Genomic DNA, 27,768 nt, shown 5'->3' on the forward strand with positions numbered 1-27,768 from the left:
ATATAGGTAAACAGAACGAATTAAAAAATAGTAGTAATCCACTATTTAATTACTATTTTGGTAACAATTTATTTTTAAATATTTTTCGAAATATTCTAACAAAAATTTTTCCGGTGAATCTAAAGTATGTATTTGTAAATAGAAAAACTGCGTACTGCGTCCACAGATGTAAAAATACTTATCGGATTAGAGCAGGCACAACAAAACACAGTTCCTTCTTGAAGAATAAGTTCAGGAAAAGGTTTAATTCATAAATTAATTTGAGTTATCTACATATTGACACACATCTCTATCGCTTTAAATACTTAAATGCAAACTCACGATGAAAAATAATAGGATAACGTCCCTTCGACCACCATAAAACATACCATTAATACACTTAAGTAACGAACAAAAATATTGAAATGAACGGTATTTCCAAAAGTAATTAGGACCCGAATTTACTTGGAAGGATGGCTTAACACCCAGTGGTTCCTCCAAACTACCATAAAACCCAAATCTTTCCCAGTTATTTGAACCTCAGGACAATATTTGCAATATAATTCATGAAATTTCGTCTTTCTAGAAAAATGCCGATCGAATGGCAATTTTTTTTTTCAAAGTAGCACAAAAATTGATAAAAATGCAAAATATGCACCCGTTACTTGAAATATGCAGCAGAAGGCAAATATATGCAAATATGTAATTTTTTTATAGCTGTATTCATTTTTAATTAGCATGATTCGTTCACATATTAAATATCAAGACTTATATGCAAAAAATAACGGATATGCAAATTTCATAAAATCCGCTCTCTAGTTATTACCATAGACATGCGGATTTTATTATTAATATCATTATACTGCATCTTTCCAAATTGAGATATGTGTCCTGGCTAGAATTTTGATGACGTCACCAAAACATTTTTATATGGAAAAATTTACTAGAAACATTCGACGTTTCTGTACCTTTACTTCCACGCATATATGAATTTTAACTCACAGGAGTCATCACCAAGAAAATAAAATTCTCAAAGTTAAATTGAATAATTTTTCGAAATAACCTTAGACCGATTTTTTAACCTTATTTTGAATTTTAAGATCTTTTATCGTGATATTTGTTCGTCTTTTAGTCTTTTTTTTTGTTAAAGTATAATGTGTAAATATAGACCATACATTTTTTACTTTTAAGAACATTTGTAGATATTTTTTTTGCAAAATTATACAAATAAATGTCATAGTTGGATACTTCTTTCTATTAATTAAATAAATCTCTCTTTAAATATTTCACAGTTTTCGAGCTTACCATTTAGAGGGTATATGGGTTTGACAGTTCGGACATATTCGCAATTGAGTTAAGGCTGTAGTAAAACTATACACGTTACATTTTCATTGTAGTTAAATGAATTTATTTATGGAATTTTAATGATGCCCCTTTCAATTAAAAAACACCAGTTTAGCTTCTAAAAATTGTTTAAGAATGAAACAATTTTTTAATTAATCCTGAATAAATCTTTCACAGGTATTATAATCCCTGACCATTTGCATAATTAAGGCTTTGTTCTCTTAAACTAGGCGAAACGCGAATGTATGTAAACTATGTATCACAATAAAATAATACAAAATGTTAATTAATTATCCTATCCTGCAGTTTCCCACAATAGACAAATTTTCCTTATTCGCATCCATTATATAATTCTTCACTTACGTAAGCTCAAATATAATAATTGTTATGACATTAGACAACCTGTTTTAATTTAATACCTTTCATTTCCTTTGAACACAAAGACATCTAAACTAGCTATTTTTGTAGTTGATTTAAATTGTGAATTACACAAAATGCGTGTAAGGGGGCGAATTTAGAACGTACAGACATATGGTAAAAGACGACGCTGTATTGTCGCATTTCGAGGTCCTCAGGCTATGCAGATACCATTTCAGATTTCATATGATGGTGGGCTTGACAATAAAGCTCTCCGAATATGTACCACATTCGCACCCCTTTCATGTCAAGCCAACATTCGGCTTTGTTATTATAATTTAAGAGACAAATCCTCGCGAGGAACGTTAGCGAGGAAAATTACGCGAATATTAATACGCAAGTTACGAATTAAATTAAAATCTTCATCGCCGAAACTAAAGTGATGATTCTGAAGAATGTGAAGTCTAAATTAGTGTTTTCAGATTATCTCAAAATTGGTAAAGGCACATTTTTGGCAATTAGTGTTAATAAATATTTTGCGGGTACGGATGAGCACGCAATTTCATCAAAGCGGAAGCGGAAAAATATGAAAATAGCTTTTAATTTAACATAAATACTAAAAGTCTTAATTAAAGGACTTTGCCAAAATTTTAATTATTTATCTGTCTCATGCATTATTTAGACATCTTGAGTTAACGACTGAAAAGCTGAAACACTGAAAAGCTGAAACTTTCCTAACTTTCTTGCTCTGATACAGAGCTTAATTTGCTTTAACAAGAAACAGGATCAAGATTAAAAGCATGAGGTAGAACTCTTCGCAAAACAGATCAATGTGCACTTTTCGATTCACCGTATTTTATTTTCAGTAAAGTTACCTCTGATGTGTCGTGGTCAAAAGGTAATTATGAATATTTGTTTTGCGTTATATATAGTTTTGAAACAGATGCAAACTCGGCAAAATAAAATATTCTACATAAAGCGCCGAACAAAAAGGAGTTTTTGTATTTTTAAAAGCGCTGCTTTTTGAAAATTATTGTTCAAATCTGTCCTGAAACAAAAGCTTATAATTGGATTTACTAGAAAACATTCAATGTGATTCTTTACGTGTTACACCACGTTTTGCAAAACTGTGGCATTGTGATAAATCTTCATTGTTAGCGCAATGTCATGAAACTGTTGATCACCATAAAAAATCACTGTTGTCCCGCATAAAATGCTTCGCTTCCGTTGTGCATTGCAATTTCGGAACGACGAATTTAGGGATATTCGGGAAAATCGAGAGCTTATAGATAAATAATGAATGGTGTGCACGTACAGCATTAGCTTTAGATAAATTTGTTTATTTATTAGGAATGGAGGCTTTTTGCAGAAGCTGTATTAGCGGCCATCATATATGCAAGGCTTTTTAGCACAGTAATTGGCCACCGAGCTTAAAGCTTTTAAGTCTGATAAAGCTTGCGCTTCAACCTTTATACATTTTTAAAAAGCTCCCGTAAAAAGGTGCGCCCTAATGCGATGTGGTGGGTTGTGTTTGGTATACACGGTGCGCTATTTTTACCTTCATGTGCGAATGCCGCTTTTAAAAGCTCTATCCCGCTAGGTAATGTTCTTGTCAATTTTTAATTTAAAGTACAGCGATTTGAGGACGAGATGTGGTCTGCAGCCGATAATGGTTGTGTTTACTACGCCACAAAGTTAAATTGATAGATTCATTAATTTAAATAACAAATATAGGTACACATATTTTCTAGTAAATTCTTCATATCTAAATTCCATGTGCGCTTATAAAAATAAAAAGAAACATTTCTCGATTTTAATAAATAATCTCTTTTTAAGCAGTAAACCGAAAGCATTAAGGAGAACACCAGAAGCACAGTTACATTTTATTCTTACAGATAAAATTTTATTTAGCCACTATTAAGGTTTTACTGATGCAAACAAAATTTATTTTTATTTGTTAAAGCACGATGTTGTTGCTGAGACCAAAAAAAAATCTTTTAACTTCTCCCTCAGAAAAACATTTTGTGATTGGTTGTTGCGTTGCTACGTGCATTGAGATGTACATATAACTGCTTAGTCAATATTCCAAACAGAATGTTTATTAACATCGCAAGTGTTCTTAATTTTTAAGTAATGTAACTTTGTACTTGTTGGCGGGCCAATGAATTTAGATTACATTCCTTAAGCGCGACAGACAAAATACTTAATATACCATTACTAAATAAAGCATGTACCTATACTACTTCGCCTGCATTAGTGTTTACCATTAATAAAGGTAGGTCTTCCAAGGTTGTTGAGACAGTTACTTATACTAAAATTATTATTATCTTTTTTCATTATACTTCGCACTCTTATTAGAAGTTATCATTTTTATACAACTTGACTGTTTTTTTTAAGATGTGATCTCTCATTAGAAAGTTTTATGGAATAGAATTATGTTTTTTTACTGTTCAACGATCTCTCTCAATGTATTTATTTATTTAGTTATTTATTTATTGTTTTATTGGAGGAAGATTGATTATTATTATTGATTCTACCTAATATTCTATCAAAGTATATAATTCATATTTTTTGTGATTTATGCCGTTTTTTTATGTAAACAACTAAAAATTGGCTAACATTCTGTATAAAAGCCACTACGTACTGATATTTTCGTATGAAAATACAAGCATGAATAAACTGAATAGCAGAAAGTAATTCGATTTTACGCTTACAAAACTATTACAAACATAAAAAGTTTCAAACGACAAAACTAACGCAAGCTTGTGTTAATTGCAGCCTGAAAAGCACACATCTTGTAACCCAATTTGCCGACAATAGATAACTCCACAATATATGTATACGGAACACACATAAACAATACTGGTGCTTCGTTGTGTGCATCAATAGCGAACACCGCACAACAGATTGGTGGGTGGAACACCGCCCAAAAAGAAACCAATTCACAAAGCAGGGACACAGAGAGTAATCCGAAGGGCCCGTGGAGGACCTGCTTACTGCATGCAATTATATCGCATTTCATATGTAAAGTGGACACGATTATTATATACCGTGTCGATTTTATCTCCCACTTAGTGAAAAGAGACGACAGCGAGGAGGATTTTTAAGTGCTACTCTCGTTTTACATCGCGAGGCTACTGTTACAACAGCTATTTTAAAATATGTCCCGAAAAAGTCATGGTTGGCCATCCGTTGTGCCAAATAGTTCAATTATCCTTGAAGAAATTGATGCCGTCGTTCGTTTTCCCCCAGAGTGAATTTAGTCGGATGTCAGGCGTCCTTCCTGCCTTGCCTCTTTCCCCGCTTCTTGTCGGACACTGCCCATCAGTCAGCAATGATTGAAAAATAAATTCAATTTTCTGTTCATCGCTTCTTCTCGACGAACTGTTCAATTCTTATATTATTGGCGACATTGCTCTGCAAAATACACTCATCCGATGTGATCTTTTCGAATCTCCATCAAACTTCAATTATGGAGTAGGTATATTTTTGAAGTCGGTAGACGGGTTTAAAGATTTTTATTGTTTGACGTTTTATTGAATGGCAAGTGATTAATATTCCTCCTCTGACATTATTAATTAACAATGACATTTATTGTTCCAACAAATATTTTGTTATGTGAATCTGTAAAATGTCAATTGTGTAAGGTTAATTATTTGTTTGTAAACCAAACTGTTTTGGTTTATTTATTGAAATTAAAAGAGATATACATATGTATAATACAGAAGAAAAATGTTTCCTTCAGAAAATAAGTAATCATTTTTGCATAAATTTTAATAATACATATAAACTGAAATACTATCTATGCTAAGAAATATAGTGGTTTTACAACTTTGTTTTCGTCACTACCTTTGTCAACGACTTAATGCAGAGCTAAGTACGATCCTGTAGAGCCCAGTACACTTCTGTTAGTTACTTGTTTTTACGACGGTTAATCTAATGTGTTTAGGGGTAATAGTTTAAGATCTCTTTGTTCGCAGATCAAGGGCTTGGGAATCATTAAACCACTACATTTCTGGGTACACTTTACTTTACTTCCCTGAATATTTTCTAGGCCGTAATAATAAAGACGGTTATTATTTCTGTTGTTCTTTTGTAATAAAAAAAATGTATGTATGTAACACGTAGTATATTGCTGCAATATATTACGTGTGGAGAGACGACTAATTAGTGGGATCAACAGCAGCTAAGGTGACATTTAAGAATATGCCTTTCAGACCGGCTATACTGAATAATTTTTTCGGATGAGGTCATCAACTGTTTAGTGAGAATAAAAATATTAATACTGGGATAAACAATTTAACGCTAACTGCAACAGTTTTGTCTAAAATAGACGAATATTTTTGAAATACAAGCCATATCTTATTGAGAAATGCTTTTGTTTTAATTATTCAAAGTTTCTCGGTGTCATCAAATTTTTGGTCAGTTTGAATATGTTAACTTTGACACTTGCAATGCGAATCTAATCATAATGTCACTGTGTTGTCAGACTTTTATACAAATTAGAAAGATTTCTTTTGAAAAAGTTGTTTACTACATTAACTTTTTTTTGAAGAAATATTTATAATTTCATAATTTTTGGAAATTACGTCACCAGTTAAAAAAATATTGCTAATTTTTAAAATCAGAAAATTAATGTTAGCAGGTACAGTTTCGGCCAGAAAATCTTGGGCAGTATTTTTCTGTCATTTAAAAAAAGCACTATGTAGTCTATGCTTTATTGTCATAATGACTGACACTTTTAAAAAATAAATTTTGACGTACGTCATCATCCACATTCCAGTCTAATCCAGTCTACGTCAAAATGACAAACATGGCAAATTTGAGGTTATAAGTACGTAAAGCCTGTTTTAGAGCTTATGTCACTGGAATGACAGAACTGCCCAAGATTTTGTGGCCGAAACTGTACCTTAGCATTTGACCATATACTTAGACAAAGAGAGTGGAAAAATTCCTTGAAGGATGTCAGAGCAATGAGATATATATGTATACATATTTTCTTACCACGAACTTGTCAAAGCTAAAGACTAGTTTAAAAATAAATTACTCACAAAACAAGAAAAACTGGACAACACTAAATAACTAATAGGTTCCGAGAACCGAGATAATCCTAAAATATCAAGAAAATCTGGACGAGGAAATAAAAGATATGGAAACACTAAGAGAACATGAAACTAAAGAAATACGGGAAAACAGCAATTAAGCAAAAAATTAACTAAACTAAATTAGTAATATTTTTCGGGGTCAACAAAAACGAAAATTGAAAAAAGCAAAACGAACAAATATTAAGTACAAATAGTTCACAGGTAAAAGAAAAATAGGAGATAAAAGATATAGAGATATAAAGAAATAGACAACGAAACAAAAAGAAGCGCAAGAAATGACAGAAGAACAGACATCAAAGAGCTAGCAAAAAGACAGAAGAAGACACGATATAAAAGTTGTACGAAAGAACAAAAAAACTTACAGGAAGGAAAAACATACAAACAACAAAACTGATAGGAACATAATGTGGAATTAAGTATATAAAAATATAGAACAAATACAAAAGAGGTGTGTGAAATATTTTTCAGAACAACACATTTAACAAAGAAAAAATGGTAAAGCTACGGAAGAAGAACAGATAATAGCAGAATTTATGAAAGCACACATAGACATATCTGTAGAAGTTATGGCCAACTGGTTGCAAGAAATAATAAAATTATAAAGTAATCAAAAGAAGAAAATTTAACTAACTGTGAGAATTGGAGGCCAATTACTTTGTTATGCATTGCAAGTAAAATCATGACCAGAATAATTCTGTATCAAAACTAGTTTGAAAGCAAGATAGTTATACATACATCACACCTACACTCTTAGAATAATACTGAAACAGTTACAGAAAAGCACTAAAACAGATATAAACTTCATAAACTTCTACGAAGCTTTTGCCTCCGTAGACAGAGTCAAAATGTGGAATATTTTAAGAGAATACGGCGTAGCACACAAATATTTGAGAATCATATGAACATAACGGTGAATTGTCAGAACCTATGAAGATAGAGGCGGGGATCAGGCAATTGTATGTAATATCACCAATAATATTTGTCATTGTGGTGATAAGAAAAACGATGGATTGAACAAGAACAAATTGGAACACTTTTACGAAACTAAAACATCTAGAATTTGCCGATGATGTCTGCAGTATAAACAATAATAAGCAACAAAAACAACGATGCTATCAAGAAGTAGGTAAAGTAAAACCAGACATATTTATTACTGTATATTTTGATCAGATAGAAGAATTTGTTATATAAAATAGGGAACATCATGAATTACGGGAGATGGACTGAAAGCGAGGTGAACAGAAGAATTAAGACATCAACAAAAATATTTAACTCCTTGAATAGAATATGTTCATAAAAAAATATAACAGTACAGACGTTCAAATACATGGAGAAGAACTAAACATTTGCAAATAAACAATGAAAAATAAACATAATACATCTTAAAAAAGACACAAAGAAATGGAATAACCAGAAGTGGAGAGATTTGCGAAGAACGTGAATATTAGGCCCTCTCAATCCTGCTTTGGAAACACCTTAAAACGTGTTCTATGCCCAAAAGGGCTACAGGAACAAAAAAAAGAAGTACCTTACCATAAAAGTTTAAGAAAATGCATTAAAGTTTTAGGATACAAACTCGTCCTACTATTTTGTTTTTTTTTTGCAGTTTTTGAGTGGACATGAGTTTTCTAAAATAAATACATAAATAAACATATATATTTTAATCAATTGTATTATCTAATCCTCAAACCCGTGTTTTCGCCAATATTTTAAGACAGTTCATTATAAGATTTCCAAAATGTAAGTATAACAACTTCGATTTGTAATTTTTTTACTTCTGTCCCATTATAAAAAAATCTGTCTATCGAAACTACTGGACTGTTTGTTGCGAAATTTTGTCTACTTATTATTTATCTAAACAATAACCATAATGTATTTGTACATCCCCACCAAAAGATTCACTATGTCATCTCAAAATTTAACTAAGTAGGAATATGACTTGCTATCCATAGGCTGTTTTAACATTAAAGGATCATTTGTCGGTAATCTTACTATTTCCCTATTAAACTGAAAAGAAAAAAGAAAAAAGATAAAAATTATACATATTTGCTTCATACCAGTCATTTTCTTAAACAAAAAAATGTCGATTCAACTTGCTCCGTATTTGGGGTAGATAGTAACAATAAAAAAAAAGTTTATGTTGATACATATTTGAGCTTAAATTTTGTTATTTTTCAAAAATCGACACAACACAACATTGTCTAAATATATAGAATATGTATCTAACATCAATAACAATATATTTCTATAAAAACACTCAATATTAGATTTAAGTCTCTCACTAATTCACTGTACCTAAACTGGATAATACCACTCTTCAGTTTCAGATTCTGAATCAGAACTCAAAAATCTTTATTAACTTTTACTCTTTCATCTTCCTTTTCTGTTGATCTGTTCTTGCCTTTTCTTTTTCCCATTTTTTTCTGTTTTGATCCATCTTCACCTTCTTTTTTTTATTTTTTTTTTATTTTTTCTACATTTTTTCTTAAAGCTTCTTTTTCAAAAGTTAAAAAAGTGGATTTTCTTTTACATCTGCTGAGTGTAGTTTGTTTCCGGGGGACTTTAAAAGAGATTTAACCTTCGAAGATGAAAATTAAGCAACTTGATGTTGGTTATTTTGCAGTTTCAATATCCCACATAATTTTAGAATTTCTAATATCAAGTTCGGGAACAGATTCTAATTCTCCATTTGCAAGTTTCCACGTTATATGTTTTGTATCTATTCTTTTCTAGTTCTTCAATGGGATTTTGACTATCAGTGATATTTTATACTCCCTCCCATTAAAACAAAATAAATTACGTCTTATGCACTTACAACCGATTAGTACAAGATTTCAGAAGGCGAAATTCTGATAAGTTATAATGCTACAACATGCCCCCCAGCATAATTTTCTGCATTTAACAATATTTGCACCAAAATTATGTCGCTAAACGTGAAAAATTATACAGAATCTTAAGATGGCGGAAATTTTAAAACTAGATGAAAAACTAAAAGTCTTAAATTAATTAATAATAATAGATATGAAAAACCAGATTTTATGAAAGCAATATTTTACGTTACCTGTAAAAAATTAAGCACGTCCACACATCTACCCACAGAATCACAGGGCGGAACATTAGTTATGAATTATGATGATCTGATGCCATATATTATAAGAACAAAATTGAATAAAAAATTGAGGTTATAGATTTAGATTCCCGGTAAAAAAAATTGTACTGTGTTGTTCCTCTTACAAGAAGTCCCCAGTTCTCTAAATCCTATTTGAAATGTGTAAAATAAGTTGCTTCAAAATTTTGCATAACGTTATAGTGAACATGATAAATCGCTAATCAGAATCCACCTGTCCATCCCTTTAAGAACTCAAAAATTTGTTGTAAATCTTGCTTGCAATTTATAACGTAATAGGAATATGTTCCTTTACTTGTGATTTTATAATAAAATTCACGATTTTGATGATAAATAAACGGGTTGTCGTAAAAAAAATACCAAAGGCAAATTTTACACCTTGGTTTAGAATCTAAAAAATTTTGCTTATTGATTCCATTTAGACTGTAGTGAAGTCATCTCAAAAATTCATTGAATCAATTTATTAATCAACTAATTTTCCCAAATTTCTGGGGACATATGCCTACTATTTTTATTTTAATATATACTCCTATGAGTTATCATTAAAAAATTGCAAAACTGACTTTTATAATATAGGTACCTCTCTAAGAAATGCAATAAGAGTGAAATGGAAGTAAACAATCTTGAAAGACACTTAATTTTCATAAGTTTCAGTTCGTTTCATCGCCATTACGGATGATAAACCAAATTGCTCCGCCACTGCTTAACGATACTTTCGAACCTAGGGGTGTGGTTAGCTCGACTGCATAGTCGTAAACTGTGCTGCAGAGGCGAGGGAAGCTATGTGTAAACAACTTTAGTCGACTTTTTGAGCGTAGATGTAAAATAAAAGCAGACGTCTAATAAATGAAGCTAAAGTACTGTGTCATCCTTTTTTTTTGCAATTTTACATGAGATTTTCTTCTTGAAATTTAGATTGGCGTTTTGCCACAAAACACTACTATTTTAAAACTAAAATTCTAGAACAATCAGCCTGGTAGTCTCAAAGAGTATTTCTCTAATAAGAAGGTAATGGAAAGTTATTCTCGAATTTTACCTATTATGAAATGTTAAAGAATGGTAAAATTACACTTTTCTCAAAATGGTACTATAACAATACATCGCACATAGTGTATAAAGTAAAAGTAAAATAAATAAGATTCTTTGGCAATGACGAAACCAAAGGTGCATCGCTGTATGTGCTTCACGTTAAACATTCATTTCAGTCTAAAAGCATTATTAGCAATTTTCAACTATTTAATCTATTGTCGAGATATATGTGTAGGTACAAAGAAAACACGTTATATTATTACCTTAAATTCTTAAAACAGTCGTATGCCCATACAATTAATCCAATTAAGAGGCCTCCTTTAGGTTAAAAATCGGGGATTTACAAATTTTCAGTATTTCTTTCCGTTATTGAGTTATATACTACTACATTCGAAACTCTAAGTAAGTAGGTATAATGTTAGTGGATACAAAATAACGTTTTGGCTTACGGCTTACCAAGTCAAAGGTTGACATGTGATTATCTTTACCTAGTTCCGCTTAGCTAATACATACCTAATCTGTATAAATCTTTTGTGAATTGGGTATTGTTTATTGCTTAGAATCTAAATCGAGTAGTCAATTCTTTTTAAGAATAATGCTAATAATTTTCCTTACTATGTCTAACATTAAATTGTGATTATGCTTTCAAAATTAACTAACATATTTTGAGCTTTCTATTCAACAGTAACTAAGATTATTCGAAAAGTTTCAATTATACACTAAATTTTGTTTTGTATAAGTTTCTCTTCATTAATTATATTATAATGTACAACCAAATTAAAAGCGAAATTGAACAACAGACATTTACCAACCCCAAGTGAGAAATTTCTTCTCTTTACCTAATATTTAGGAGTTAACATAAATAAAGAAGGTTGAGCGTTCCTATTACTATGTCTGTATGGTTCATTCTTTTTAAAATTTGGTTAAACATGTATAGCAAACAAAATTAAAATAACAATCGCTATAATCGGATTTTAGAGCCTCTGAAAAAATGTGATAATGAGTCCGTAGTCCCGGCGAGTCAAAGAATGCCGATTAACGAGATAGATCCTGCTGAAATAGTCCGACATTTATTTACCATCTAAATTCGCAATGAAATTGAATCATCCCTTTACAAATAAGGCTTATTATCCAGTGCCGGCAGCATAACGTCATACGGCGTACATCCCCGATCCGAACCAGACTCCTTTCCAAGCAGGCATTCGAAGAGAACACAACACTTTTCTATATGAAAAACGACGAAAGCTCTGTGTCAAAATATAAAAATCGAACAACTGCCTCGGGACATATATTCCACCATTTTGCTGCATCTGCAATATGATTGGTGTTGCCATGGCGTCCCTACCCCGACCAGACCAATCACAACCGAAAATCTCGCACGCGACGTTTACCATTCGTCGGTTCTAAGTATCCACGGAGCTTTCGAGATTAAGCTCGCACAGACACGAGATGCGAGAGCTTTTATGTCGTTCGTAGCGTACTAGACAATGACAGATACAGCGATTGATGTCGAGGATGTTTCGCAGAGTAAGTCTCTGATAACAGAACAAGGCTATCACAATTTAATGTTGTTATATTCACTTGGTGTTTGGCTTAGGCATAAGCTAGTCATATTTGGATCCCAGTTAACTCAGCTCCAAAATTTAATTAAATCAGTCACAGATATTAACAATATCAACGCGTAGTCAATTGTTTGTGATTGAGTGAGAGCTAGTGTTTTGTTTGAGTGGATATGGGACACCTGGTTTATTGACAACCTGTCGGCTTATTTCTCGTACAGGTATGTAATAGTGACTCGATTTTGATGTATTCAGCTTACTGAAGATGTGTCATAGCTATTTATTCTATTTGTTATTTAGAGCTTTAAGATTAGTTTTTCACTTAATTAATCACAGGAGAGTTATAAGCAGTATTCATGAAATAGAACATTTAGTCAACGTTTACTTACTTCAATAAAACTACGTAGAAATTTTGCACTAAAATTTACGTAAATCACAGAAATCATTACATGTTAGATGACTTTCTTCATTTTATTGTAGCATATTTATATCTTACTAGATTAATGTGAAACAAACAAAATAAGCTATATTTTCTCTTTTTTTAATTTAAAAAGCAATGAACGCATTAACTGCAAGAGGTTATGATGATCGCTTACAGTAGAATAATATGCAAACAGGAGAGACGATAGAGAAATTGAATGTGAGATCAAGGTTGTGTTGAGGTGAAGAGTTTTAGAATTCTGTTTTCGTTTTCGCCCTTATTATTATTTTTTTTAATTTCATTTGAGGCTTTACTTAAGTTAAATTGTATTTCTGCAGTAGTAATTTAGTTGCCGCTAAGGAACCAAAATTATTTTATAATAGCCGACGGTCATGCAAACAAAATTCAGTATGCAAAGTCTACAGCGATTACTAGTGATACGACCAGTAAAACCTCTTAATTTTTGTGACGAATAAAACTCACATCACGTTTCTTTCAAAATTTAGAATGTTTTAAAACGCACCCTGTTCTATGATTTAATTACATATGAGACTCTACTGGAATTTTTGATCTAAAAAAGATCATACAGATTTTTTAAATTAAAAATACAAACATTTAAAACATCATCTTTAAATAGATAGATAATAATATATCAATAAATCTTACCAAAAATTAACTTTAGTTTCTGTTCAACAAAATTTATATTTCTGGAAACTTTCGTTATTTTGAAAAAAGAAGTAAGAACAACAATCTATAAAATAAAGTCCTAAAATTACAGTTAGAGTAAGTCCTTGTGTGGCTTGTTTGAAATTATGTATGTATTTCCTATTATGTTACAGTATCCCCCAAAATGTATGTACTTATTTCTATCTACAAGTATGGATTTAAGGACAACATTTTGGAATAAAAATTAGTATTTACCTACTAGACTCCGAATACAGGACAATACACATAAAATTTCTAAAAATGATATACGTATGAAATCATTACAGTATTTTTTAAACATATAGAATCGATTCGGGTATTTTAAGAACTAGTATGTTGTAACTACCACGTTTTTTTTTGGCTGATAGCAGTGCTAGCTTACGGAGCAAAAAACAATGATAAAAACGTTGAGCATGGGTAAAAGCTGCATTGTTAAATTAAAATCGGTGCAGTTTATAATTAATTTAAAGAATTAAAAAGTTTTTTAAGGATTTGAGAGAAGGGGTTAACTTTTTTAATTAAGTTTTAGTTTTAACTTTTTTACCCGCACCTAAATGTTGTTTTCAAATCCGTTTTGCCTTTCATGTGCCTTTTATTTGAAAAAAAGAAAAACGATCTACCATAGCAAAACTAATTGAATCATCTACTTTGTGATGAAGAGAAGAAATGCAAATTTTTCAAGTTTTCCTGTAGAAAAAGTAAAAAGTCAGTAAACGTTAATAGCTTACAGAATCTTAAAAATAAAATTCATGCTAAAAATATTTTGTGTTATAATGAATCTATGTATTTCGTTCAACATTTTTTTGTTCCATAATTATTTTAGTTATTCAAAAATTGTATATGGTAAGTATGCCACTTTTAAATATATTAGTTATAAACGATGTTTCCATATTTTTTATCCTTTGCTTACTCTTTAATGTTTGTATACCATAAGAAAACTACTTTCAATAAATGGCTTCCATATTTAGTACTAAATTAGCATTAAATTTTGAAAATTGTGTCTCATTATGAGATTTAAAGGTTGTAGCATTCAAATATTACACAATGCGATTTCAGTTATACCTAATTTGTGAGATTCCCTGATTCGATTGAAAGGAATCATTGAAACCATTTGCCCCTTCCTATAAATATTACGTAACATTTTTTCTCCTGAAATAAAAAACAAAAATTCCTTTTAGCAACAAATTATTTTATAAGTATACTAATATAAAAATTAATATAATGAAGATTTAACGTTATTTAAATTACCCAGGATAAAACTCTCATTTGCATTTTCTTTAAAACACAATTTTCTATAACTTAAAGATTTTGGAAAATTAGAAATTATTCTACAAAAATCTTAGATATGGCAGAATTTTCTGACAAATAAAAGAAACTCTGGTTATTGTCAAAATCACTGACTAGATATAATTATTTCAAATTCATTTTTTTTACATATCCTTTTCGTATGAAAAATACAATCTTGGTAAAAGATAAAAATGAACTAGGATCCCGATGTGTTTTTGGATAAATAAAAATCAACATAAATTTTTATTTCCATATTAATGAAAATAACTTTACCCAAACAATGTTACTTCGATTGTCTGCAAGCGTTTGCGGTTCACTTAATGGTATGTTTCATTAGATAAAAAAATTGCATATTTATCAAGACTTCTTGAGTATGTTTCTACTTCAGAAATATGCAGGTGAAATTACGAAACAAAATGAAGTTATATTTGACATAAGATTCTTAAAGTTTAGTTCAAATAAGCATTGAAAATATACAATAAATAATCTCTGAATCTCTATTTTACTATCAGCAATGTGTCGAACCAATTCGTTTCTTTACCAAAGTCATAATAAATCGCTGGAAAGATGTATAAACAAACACTACGATTTTTCAAAATTAATCAAATATTTATAAAGCATTTCAAGAAGTTAACATTCTTTAACTTTTATAAGCTTAAAAACGACGCATTTTGCCAACCACGTTAGCATTATGTAGACAAAACTTCACATTTCTCAGACCTAAACATACCCTCAATAAACACTGCAAATTTCGTCTGACAATTAGCGAAATTACGTTCCGTACAACGTATTTTACGTTAACGTACACAATCGCCAATAAGAACACACCATTTTCTATGTTTCTATAGATATAACAGCTTTTTCTACGTTTTGCGTGCTGCACGTTCTACCGAAACTGATTTCATTAATTGCTTAATACTTGAGATTTAATCATATGTTATGACAATTTTATAGTCAACAATAAAGCAATATTTACATAAATCCTTTAAAGTTATCTCACATTACGCCCTAATATATGTCCTTTAATTTTGTCTTTTCAGCGTTGTGTAATGAATTAGCCTAATTTGAAAATTACAGCGCCATAATTTCTAACATTAATAAGTCTGCCGTGTTATGCTAATGATAATAATATAACCAAATATCACGAATTAAATTATAATACACACATCATTCTTTTTTTTTAGACATTTCATTTTATAATTGTTTTATAGGATAGCTCTGTAGATAATCCCAACTTAATTATGAAAATGTCTCTGTAATTTACATGTGTACTCTGCAAACACAGTTCAATTGTTTTGAAAATATTTGCCTAGTTAATATTTATTGTTTAATGGTTTCTGGGTAACTGAAAATTTGTATTTATGTATAGTTTTTTAATACATGACTACAGTTGTTTTATTTAAAAAAATGTTTAATATATATGACCATTCAAAATTATTTATGCTACACATCATGTAAGTTTTAGAACAACACCTTTGGAGTAAAAAAATATGCAAATATCTTCATGGAAAATAGAATGCATTTAACATACTTAACTTTGCCAAAATTTGTTTATCTATATACCTATTGTCAATTTAAGTAGCAGAAATCTATTTCTGATGCAGTTATTTATGCTACAAAATGCAACAAATCTCCACTCATTTAGTAATTTTCATGAAGTAGTCACTCGATCTGCTACACATGTTACTGGTAGTAAAAATATCAAATTAGCTATTGTAAGTATGAAATGATATGTTTAAAGTTTTGATTGTGGAAAATATCTAATAATCATGAGAAATTCGCACACAAATTGAGATATAAATTAGCAAAATGTTAACAGCTAGTAAGCATGGACACTTTAATAACCATTACATTATGTTAAAGAACTTATCTTATTTCAGACAAAGAATTCAATAAAATATATATGAGGCAAAATCTTTCAGAACCCTTAATATGGTATTAAAAATCAGCAAACATAAACAAGGTCGTGTTTACTGATTTTGATGACTATATTTTTTTTATAATATCTAATCTCTCATTGCAATTTTCTGAAAATACAAAATAACCACAACCACACTACTTAAGACTTTGCATCAGTGCTATGGATCGTGATTTGTATTTATTAAATTTTATTTTTAATGGGAGACAAAAGTTTTAAACAAATCGCTAAATTTGTTTTAAATATAAATTTTCACATTTTTTTTAATGTGTACTGATAACCATAACTACATATCCATTTAAGAAGGTATGTGAAACTTTGAGTAAATTTCTCATATCCAAATTATGTAGTAGTTCGTAAATCGAAAAACTATAGTTTATCTATTAGGTACAGTGTGACTTTAACATTTTGTAGTGTTTTTAAGACTACATAAAGATTAAATATTTTTGTTCTTTCGACAGCTCGTCGCTGCAAAACTCCATGCATAAATCTCTTAAAATCTGTACAAAAGCTTCATGAAAGTAGTTACTATCAACAATTGCCAGTTGGCAATTGTTGAAAATAAATTTATAAAAAGTGATTATTAAGTTAGTAAGAAAGGTAACTCAAGTGGAATGGAATTTTAAAACTGTTTCAATTTTTCAATTACTGGCATACTAATCTACAAAAAAACATGTCAGGTATAATATGAGTTTGACAATAATTATTTAATTAATAACCTAATTTCAATGAAGCAGCAAGAAAAACCAGTACCTACTTTCATGCAACAATCACCCGTAGCAAGCAATTTGTGTGTGGCTAATACTACCGACTCGCAGTTAGTACAGTTGAAGTAAGCAGTGCAGTTTGTCACTAGACTTTATTCTTCGATATTTAGCATGAAAATTGTACATATTTTCTAGGACACGTTTTATATGCTATAGGAGAACAATAAAACCACGATCAAAGACAGCCATAAATCTTTGAAGATTTGTCTTTGATAGAATTTTTGTCATGTCATATTACCCTCAATTTGAAAGTTTGCTTTGAAAAACTTTTAAAAATCGATGGTCGTGTTTAATCGTATTTTTTATTGCTCGCTCGGTACATACATACATACATCTACAAATTTTATGGCATGCAAACTGACAGGTCCATATAAAGTTATGACTATGAGATAGATATTATTGTTATTATTATTATCTATTTGTAATACATTAATTTTTAAGAAGGCATTTATGAACATATGCTATGTACAAGTGACTCATGGATTAGGACACATATGACAATTACATGTTTATTTTTTCCTGTTTTCTCGAGTATGAAATCTGCTAAACTTTTAGTGTAGCACATTGTTAGTGACATTCGTTATAAACAATTCTTATTTTTAAAATAGTGCATTTTAATTTACTTACCGCAATTTCAACTGAATTTTCCGCATGGATCACAGTGGGATTTGTTAACCCAATTCTAAATATCAAGATGACAATGAAAGTTGCAATCGCTAATTAAACTCACTTGGAATCAGCGAATGATTTATTTCTTGTCCCAGTTTGGATTTTACTTGCTTCTGTGAAGTAATCGTGTATAAAACTGAAGGTTGCAATTATTCGATTAATTTAGGCGAGTCCATGGAGAAGCTTTGATTGAATTTATATTAAGTGGTACCACATTTATATATTTAAATTTGTAATGTAATTTTTGAAGTAATTAATTTGGTTTATTTAAACTAATGGTCGTTCACAACAGTGCTTAATAGTAATAAATTTGATCAAAAGTTTTGCGGATTAAATATCCAGGAAAGCAAGAACAAGCAAGATAAAGTTCGTTTCACGGTGTTGTTTTTCAAGGTGCCGAAAATCGGGAGTCACTTTTTAGATATAAAATACACACGGCACATCTACATTTCTCATTTTACTTTTATATAATGGCTTTAAAGCAGAACTGCATTTTAAATAGGTATTACAAAATCAGTGATAAGTAGTACATAAACGTAACGATTCAATTTAATGAATTTGTATTTTTAAGGAGAAATATTTTTTTCAGATGAAGCCCACCACCCGCGAGTGTTCGTAAACCGCCATGTCCGCATTCGTTCCGACCCGAACCTAACCGAATTTTGTTCACAACCCAACCCTGCTCGGTATAAGCCCAAAAACCGTTTTAACAAAAGACAATTAACCCGCGCAGTTGGTCCACAAATGACCGCGAAATCACCCCAAGTCTGAACAACCACCAAGTTGGATTTCAAAGGCGTTTCTTCTTGCCTGGGGGCATTAGGCAGTTCGCCGGCCCCCTCAGCGCCAACCTCCGCCGCCGACGACATCTCTCATCAACAATTCAACATCTTCCCTGCTATCTTTAGCAGGCAGCTTAACTTTAACGCGTGTCCGCAATCCAAATCCATGATGGAGGAACTCAGGCCCAACTTGGTGGGTGTTGGGAACTTGCTGGGCGTGGGGGGTTTGCTGGAGGAGCACCACGGCCACCTGATGAGCTCGAGTAGCAGTAACGGCGACAAGGGGACGCCTAGGAAGTGCAATACGAGCGGTTCGTCGGCGGAGGACTTCAGCGCCATTTACGGTGGCCTGCCGCACTCGCACGAACACCACCCGCACACGCCGGCCCATACGCCGCCGGCGGCGCCGAGGTCCATCACGGATCACACAGGTAAGGACCACAATTAATTATTCATAAGCAGCAAACCGGCGATGAAAGGCCGACACGCAAATGCGATTAGGTAATCTGCCTAGATTTGCAATTTGCGCGTTACGGAGCTTAGGAACGAGAATTTAATCAACAATCAAAGAAGGGAAGGATTCTTTTGTGGAAGCTGCGATTTGAGAATAGTTTCATTTCTTGCATAAACGTAATGTTGTTTGGAAGACAAAGCGGTAACGCGGTTTTGGCGGATGCGCCGGGAAAAATCAAACCTTTGAATTTGTCGTCTGAATAATTATGCTATAAATTTTAATACCAAAATATAATATAAAACGAAATAACCAAGTAATAGTAAACTACTCAATGAATGGGTAATAATGATGATTAGCCATAAAGATGAAGTTTACACACGAACCGAATGGCTAGGGTATAATTCATCTGCGTGAGTAATCGTCATTACCCGCGAGTAGAATGCTATATTTTTTCTACGACGATTTAATAATACTTCAAATTTACAAACAATTTATAAACTCCGACTTCGCAACGCTCCCTCTGCCTTATTATCGGATCGGATCGCAAAATGCGACCTCCTATCCCGCGTTCACGTGCTTGTCCAGTTAATCGCATAGTTTGAGTCTAGGAACATAATGATTCGGCCACGCCCCCCGTGAGTAATAAATAATTACTCACTGGCAAGAACCAATTAGAAGCTTTCAAAATTAATAATAATAATTAATTAATGCCTTTGCCAACGAAAAACTGTTTAATTATCCCGGTTTTTTTAACAGGAGTAGAAAATAGTTATTTGTTATACCTACTAGTGTGTTATATGTATAATACACGAGATTAATATTAGTATATTACATAACGAATGTGGTAAATAGCTTATTACGCGTGAGTTGAAAAATTGCGCGCGAGCCCCGTAGGGGCAAGTGCAGTAATTCAACGAGCGCGTAATGAGCCTTTGCACACGAGTCGTGTACTATACTTTTTCCACGACCACACCTCAAAAATATTTCAATGTGAAACACGTAAATATTTGATTTTAGCTATGTATTAACTACAAACTATAATTATAGATTGAAAATGTTAATAAGTAATTATTTGAATTGGTATGAAAGTTAATCGTAAAGTTTTGGCATTTTTTTGTAATTATTGGCGTTCCAGTTTTTTCTAGAACAGTAGTAGCACATTTCTCTAATACTGCAGTTGTACGTGCAAATATGGACGTTGGTTTTGAAGGCATCTCTTGAAAATTTTAAGTTCCAGACAATTCTGCTTTAAGAAAATGAAAATTATGTATAATTGGTGGACATATAAGACTGGTACAAAGAAAATTTGTCTAATGAGTATCAAGCTTGATTCCCGGAACCGTTGTAGGCCAAATATGCGTTATCCATCTATTATGGCACATAACATCAACATCAACAAGACAGATTTACACAAAATGAACGTTTAATTTCCTTATAATTTTTATGACAGTTTGTACCAGTTTTATATGTCCACCGATTGTGCACAACCACAAGGCGCCAGTTATAAACGACTGTTTGACAGTTTGCAGTTTCCATCTGACATCTCCATCAAACGAAAATTCCCCAACACATGCACGTAATATTATTACGTGCTAGTTCTGTTTTATAACGTAAGGGTGCACGTAACTAGGCATTTAGACATCAACTAGGCTAGGCGTAATTGACGCTATTACATAGTGGTCGTGAAAAAATAGTATACTATTAGCCAAGGTTGCAAAGCCAAGTATTCTAGACCGAGCGCAAATCAGAACCCGAGACGCGCAGCGTCGAGGGCTCTGAGGCGCGAGGTCTAGAAGTGGCTTTGCAACCGTGGTTAAAATACTATTTTTTTCACTAGTAGAAACCATAAGACAATAAATTGAAAAAATAAACGTTCAATTTTTTGACGCAACATGATTTTGTTTTGATTTCTAGTCAAACTTGATCTAAATCTTCAGCACAAAGAAAACCGTTTACACTTGTCGCTGAATTAATCATTTTATCTTCCACCGTCTACCAACTACCATGCGTATACTCAAGTAATGTTAGTATCACAAATGTATTCATTTTTTAAGAAGTAATCACATCAAGTATTGCGTACATAACCTCAATCTTCTTTTTGAACCCGTGGTCGCAAAAGTTGAATTTGCTACCTCTAAATGAGTCGACATTTGCATGCTTCATGGTTGCTAGTGAAAAAAAAAAATTATCAAACACATCCTTCGGTAAATATTATTTTTTTTGTAAATATTAAATTTTTTATTTTGATGTTTTGTGTCAAGGTTAGAAAAATGAGGTTATAATGATTAATCGATATTTATAAACAAGGTTGTTATATTGTACCATTGAGTTGGACTTACATAACTCACTAGTGAGTTGGGATGATAATTTACCAGTGAATTAGAAACCACTTGGTTCAAAATCACCATAATTATAGCACTTTTCAGTGGTTACTACCTTTACTAATGGATGCACTTACGAAAAGAGATCATTTTGAGGTAAACTGCTCATTTCGAAGAACTCTTCTGTTTCTATGATAATTACTAATAATAACAGCAATCATTATAAATAACGAGTGTTCAATTGAAAAATCACTCAAAGTAGGGGTTGTAGTTTCATTTGACATAAACGGCATCTCTGTTCTTATCATCCATTTGGCAGAAACATAATCTGTTGTATGTTATATGTTATAAGAAAAGACATGCCGTTTCTGTCAAATCATATTCCAACGCCTACTCTGAGTGATTTTTCAACTGAAGACCCGGGTGTCTGGAAAATGGCCGACTAACTCTTCAGTACGTTATGTACGGGGTTTCGGGAGTCACAAAAAAATAATAAAAACATTCTTTATGATGTAGAATAAGATTACGAAAAAAAAACGTAATTTTATAAAAGTCAAATTGGCACCACTGCACGCACCTAATGCGTGAATATGGTCTTTGCCATTTCTATTGAAACGCCACCTGTTGATTTTGCTTAAAATTTAGCAATTGGTAACAGTTTTTAATTAGAAAATTGTCTGAACGTGGACGTTGCCAAATTTACGATTAACAAGTGGTATTTAAAAAGAAATGGCAAAGACTACACCTCCGGCTTACTTTCTAATTTCTTAGTAACGATGGTGACTGAAATCCACCTTTTATTTTTTTTGGGTAATAACCATAACAACTAGTAGTCATTAAGCGGTGTGCATTATTATGAATAAAACACGCTGTTATTTTTTTTTTTTGTAAAATATTATTTGAAACAATTTTGGGGATTTTGGTGTTCAATTTTTGGAAAATTCTGACCTGACCTGTTTTTGAGTTAATTTTGGGAGCCCGGTTTTTTTTTGAAAAATTTAAAACAATCTTGAGGTTCTAGGTATTCCTGTTTGGAAAGAATTTGAAAGTGCTGTGGAGTCTCTAGTGGCTTTTATTAATTTAATTGAATTTTTTAGAGGATACGTCATTTGCTAAAATCAGTCTTATCTTAGCAGGTACTAGACCCATTCATGATTTTATTTTCGTTCAGTACAAGATCCATCTTTCATTCGGAGCAGATAAAATGAAATGCATCCCCGAAGTGCAGGCGGGGTGGGTGGATGGGATTAATCAGCCTTAATACGTACTAGCCCCGCCGACCCACCCTCTCCTCTCTTAGAGGGTATCTCATTCGCCAAAAGCAGTCTTATTTTAGCAGCTACTAGCCCCAACCACCCACCCACCCTCTCTTTTCTTAGAGGGTACGTCATTTGCCAAAATCAGTTTTATGTTAGCTAGTACTTGCTAAGAGAAGACTGACAGTGGCAAACTACATATCCTGTAAGAAAATAGAGGGGGGGATAGTATTTGTTAACGTAAGACTGATTTGGTAAATTACATACTCTTTAAAAAAATAAAGGGTGGGTAGTGGCGCTAGTATTCGCTAAGATAAGACTGATTATGGCAAATGATATACCTTCTAAGAAAACAAAGGGCGGGTGGGAGGGGCTGGTACTTGATATGATAAGACTGATTTTGGTATATGACATATACTCTCTAAGAAAATAAAGTCCGGGTGGACGGGGCTAAAACTTGCTAAGATAGAACTGAACAGTATTAAGAGTAGTCACTGGAATGATGAAGAGGTGGGTGGGCGGGGCTACTGTTTGCTCATAAAACTAGAAAAAACTAAACTTAGCTTACTTTTACAAAAAATGATCAAAATTTTGAAACATTACGAGCTTACTTATATGCACAAGGTAGGAATTTTGAACATCTTCTCTAGTGTTCAGTTGGTTATGCTTTAATGGATTTTTCTTTTATTGGTTTTCTTTTTGTTTATAATGTATAAATGTCTTATTAAATGTTTTTTTATTTATTTATTAATAAAAAATAACACCTTATTGTTTTATTAATAATAATGCACATCAATTAATGACTACTGGTTCTTACGGTTATTGTCCTAAAAAAAAAATAAATGGTGGATTTCAGTCGCCATCGTTACTAAGAAATCAGAAAGTAAGCCGGAGGTATATATTCACGCATTAGGTGCGTGCAGTGTTGCCAATTTTACTTTTATAAAATTACGTTTTTCTCGTAATCTACAACATAAAGATTTTTTTTATTATTTTTGTGGGACTCCAAAAATCCCCGTACATAACGTATTGAAGAGTTAATTTGCCATTTTTCAAACACCCATTCCATTAGGCGCATTGCCAGTTTCATATTTTCTTGACGTGTCATGACCTCTAGAGTACGAAAAAAGTGGTCTCCCGTTTCCAACTGTCTGTTCGTCTGTCTGTCTGGTGTCTGTATCCATTATTTATTAGACACGTAATCTCCGAAACTACTGGACCGATACTCGTCAAATCTTACATTTATATATACAGGGTGTTATTGAAAGGTACGTACAACAAAATCGATACTTCTTCGCGAAGTCTAAGAAGTCTGAAAAGCTTATTTTGTGTTATCAAAATTTTAAGAGGAAAATGAACCCTTATCCAACCTTTTTAGACGCTACTGAAGGATAAATAGGTAAAATTAATTTATTTTAGTAAAACCTAGCAACTGTAACAATAATAAAAAAATAAGAGACCCTTTTGTTGCTATAGAAACGAAAGATGACTTTTTTATCAAAGGCGTACAACGAATTTGGACAAAAATTTTAATAATTTTTATCTCTTAAAAGGAGAACACTTTTCCCTGAACTTTTTTTTAATTTTAGCACCCATACTTCGAGACCAATTGCCGATTTTATTCTGAACGTACCTTTCAGTAACACGTTGTATATTAGGATTATCATGTAGATGGTTAAACACTAACTAAAATTTTCCTAATCAGTTCCACCACCAATGGGATGACGTCATCTCCAAAGAGTAATTTTTTTATTGTATAAAATGATGGTGTCGAATTTTCACCCTAGACATCCAAATCTTTGGAAAAAAATTCAAAATTGCATTATTATGACTCTATACAAGTGGTTTCAAAGCACTCATAGTTTTTAGAACTACTTATACAGGGTAATTAAACAAAATCGGGAATTGCACAACCGAATGCTTTAAAATCTTGCAGACGTTTTAAAATTATCGTATATGTTTATCCCGCCCAAAAAATATGAACTCATCTCAAAATCTTTCCGAATAAATCCTACATAAAATGTGTAAAATATGATGAATATATACTTGTGATTTAACAGTGTACTAAAGGTTTTTGAATTTCTTATACAGGCTGACTTATAAAAATTAATGAATGTGTCAATTTATTTTATTAATAAAATCAGACACCGCTCACTCCATTTTCCCGAAAATTTGGGATTACAATTTAGTATTACACTGCACCTATCCAAAGTAATCTACGTGTCTTTGCAAAAATGTTAATGACGTTATCACAAAATTTTATTAAGAGAAAACTCTTTTGAAATGTACGCGCTGCACGGTTATTTACATTTACTTTAACGTGACATACATATCTTTATTTTAACTTATAAGTGCTGATTCACAATGGGCATAAAGCATAAGGATGTCTTAAGCATTATGCTCATTGTGAATGAATACAAGCATAGAGCACTAAACATAAATTTGTATGCATTAATGCTTAGGACATCCTTATGCTTTATGCCCATTGTGAATAAGCACTAAGGGTTCTTATGAAAATAAATAAAATTCGCATAATCAGATTTTTTAATTTTTCAAAAAAGCTATATTTCTTTTATTGTACTTCAGCAGCAAGGGAAGTTCTGGCAAAATAATTTTCGACCAATTTTTGTATTTCTTTATTCTGTCCGTAATAAGGTAAAGCGTAATAAACTGCTGTGCGAACGAAGACAAGATACTACCTTAAATCACTTAGACAATTCAATTTTCGCGAAAATGTTATTTCATCGTCTGAAGTCTTCAGACAAATCCTTACTGTTCATTTTATAGTGTAAGGGCAGCATTGCAATAGGGTTAATCTGAAGAACGTATAACCACATAAAACAAATCTTCTAACGTAAATCTAATAAATTATGTACCATGTATAATGTAACACTCGTATTAACAACAATAAATCACAATAGTAATATTTAGGCATCTTTTTCATTATAAGATGATTTCTGCAGTATATTTTATTATTATTATTCAGTTTTACATAGACTGTACCTGCAGCTAGCTTTTCTCGTGTCTTTAACATTGTCGAAAATTTTTAACCTAATTAAAATCTTTTTTTTTATTTTTCTCTGGTAATAGAGGGCACAAAAATAAAGTTTTTTACCTAGCAAAGATATTTAACAAACTGCCATAGACAGCTCGCAGATAATTTGTCAGTTTATAACTGAATTAATATCTGTGCTGAAAGACCTATCAATAAAAAAGTTTTATTTTGCCAAACATACTCGTATATCAATAGGAAAAACTTAGTCTATCTGATAATCGACAAAAATAATAAATATTTACAGCGCATTTAAATTTAAAATTAAAATTGTTAAGTTGTATTACAAAATGACGGTAACTGATAAAAATTATATTCAAAAATATTCTTCATACACCTTTCTCATAACTCAAACATTTACTGTAAGCTCCTACATTCGTTGACAAAGTTGTTGGCATTATTACACTGCCTAACGTAGTTTGAAGTTTCTAATCTAATAAATGGGAGGAAATCATAAGGTCAAACCAATGTACAAAGTCTGTCAATATTATGATGAGACTCTGGTTCAATCTCTCGTCTGGTAAAACAGATATGTTTCTTCACAATATGTTTAAATATATTTTTTACAAAAATTGATTAAGAAAAAATGAAAATAGCACTTTACGTAACTGTATTGCACTTCATTTTTGTGATTTTTTTTTAAATAGGAGTACTAGTTTATTAAATTGTTTCAGAATTTAGATATATACATCCTAACTGAATTTGGGCAAAGCTATTAATATAATACTGTAAGTAATTGGAGCACAACAGTATTTTAGAAAATATACAGGTAAAACATAAAAACAATGAAATATAAAAAACCATCTTAATATGCAATGTCAGAAGCTATTAAATATCGTATGTCCATAAATGAAACTCGCTTAATGAAATTTAAATTATCTTACAATAACCTCACAATTTAATACTTAAGATGTCATTTACAATAAGCTTAATTCAGTTTTGCAAAATGGCAAACTCCTTTCAAAGCAAACACGTCTCGCAATGAATTTTAAGCTAATCGACACAGAAATTGTTTAGTGCAGTAAAATCAACATAATGCTGCTGAAGATAATTATTCTCTTAGCACGGTCACACCTGTCATAGACCAAAATCCTCTTTACCCTATAATTTGTATTGTACTAAATCGGACGACACAGGGGTGGTTGTAATACTTCTGTGTACATATGGGCTTATAATAGGCGCTCAGGGTGTTCTAATGAAGTGTCAATTTACTCCTCTTAGGTCTATAACATATGCAGTTTCACAATAGAAATGCCACGGTCAGCCTCACAATGTACCGGTTTACACTCAATTTGACATATTGTGATGGAAAAGTGCGGGGGTAGCGCCCTATCATGCGCTCTCTTCGATGAATGAACCGAAAGAGGAAATGTAATAATCTTCTTTTTTTAATCCGTGTTATGTGGCTGATATATTTTGTAAATAAAAAATAGAATTATTTTATTTTATAAAATTCCGTCTTATTGGCTGCATATTTGAAATTTTCTTATACACGTTTATGGTATATATGCATTCTCTTTAATATTTAGAAACAACGTACTACAAGCTTGCATAATTTAACACTGTTGGATGTCAAGATTTGTTGACATCTTAAAGTTAAGTGTAAAATTTTGTTTTCCATTATTTAATACATGGT

The 27,768-nt window shown here is 31.7% G+C and overlaps 1 protein-coding gene across 3 annotated transcripts in view; it reads left to right on the forward strand.

Annotated features, from left to right (window-relative positions):
* The first annotated feature begins 19,038 nt into the window (after window positions 1-19,038).
* LOC135132211 (homeobox protein unc-42) overlaps window positions 19,039-27,768 on the forward strand; it is a 64,373-nt gene continuing 55,643 nt past the window's right edge. For 2 of the 3 annotated variants that reach the window (XM_064060239.1, XM_064060230.1), the window contains exon 1: window positions 19,039-19,480. In XM_064060239.1, coding sequence (XP_063916309.1) covers window positions 19,216-19,480 — 265 coding nt within the window. In that variant the 5' untranslated portion in view covers window positions 19,039-19,215. The remainder of the gene's footprint in view (window positions 19,481-27,768) is intronic. The other variant, XM_064060224.1, reaches the window with a different exon arrangement.

The sequence above is a fragment of the Zophobas morio genome, unplaced genomic scaffold, assembly GCF_036711695.1.
Source record: "Zophobas morio isolate AGI-343-1 ecotype UQ-CSIRO unplaced genomic scaffold, CSIRO_AGI_Zmor_V1 ptg000002l, whole genome shotgun sequence".
In the NCBI taxonomy this organism is placed as follows: domain Eukaryota; kingdom Metazoa; phylum Arthropoda; class Insecta; order Coleoptera; family Tenebrionidae; genus Zophobas; species Zophobas morio.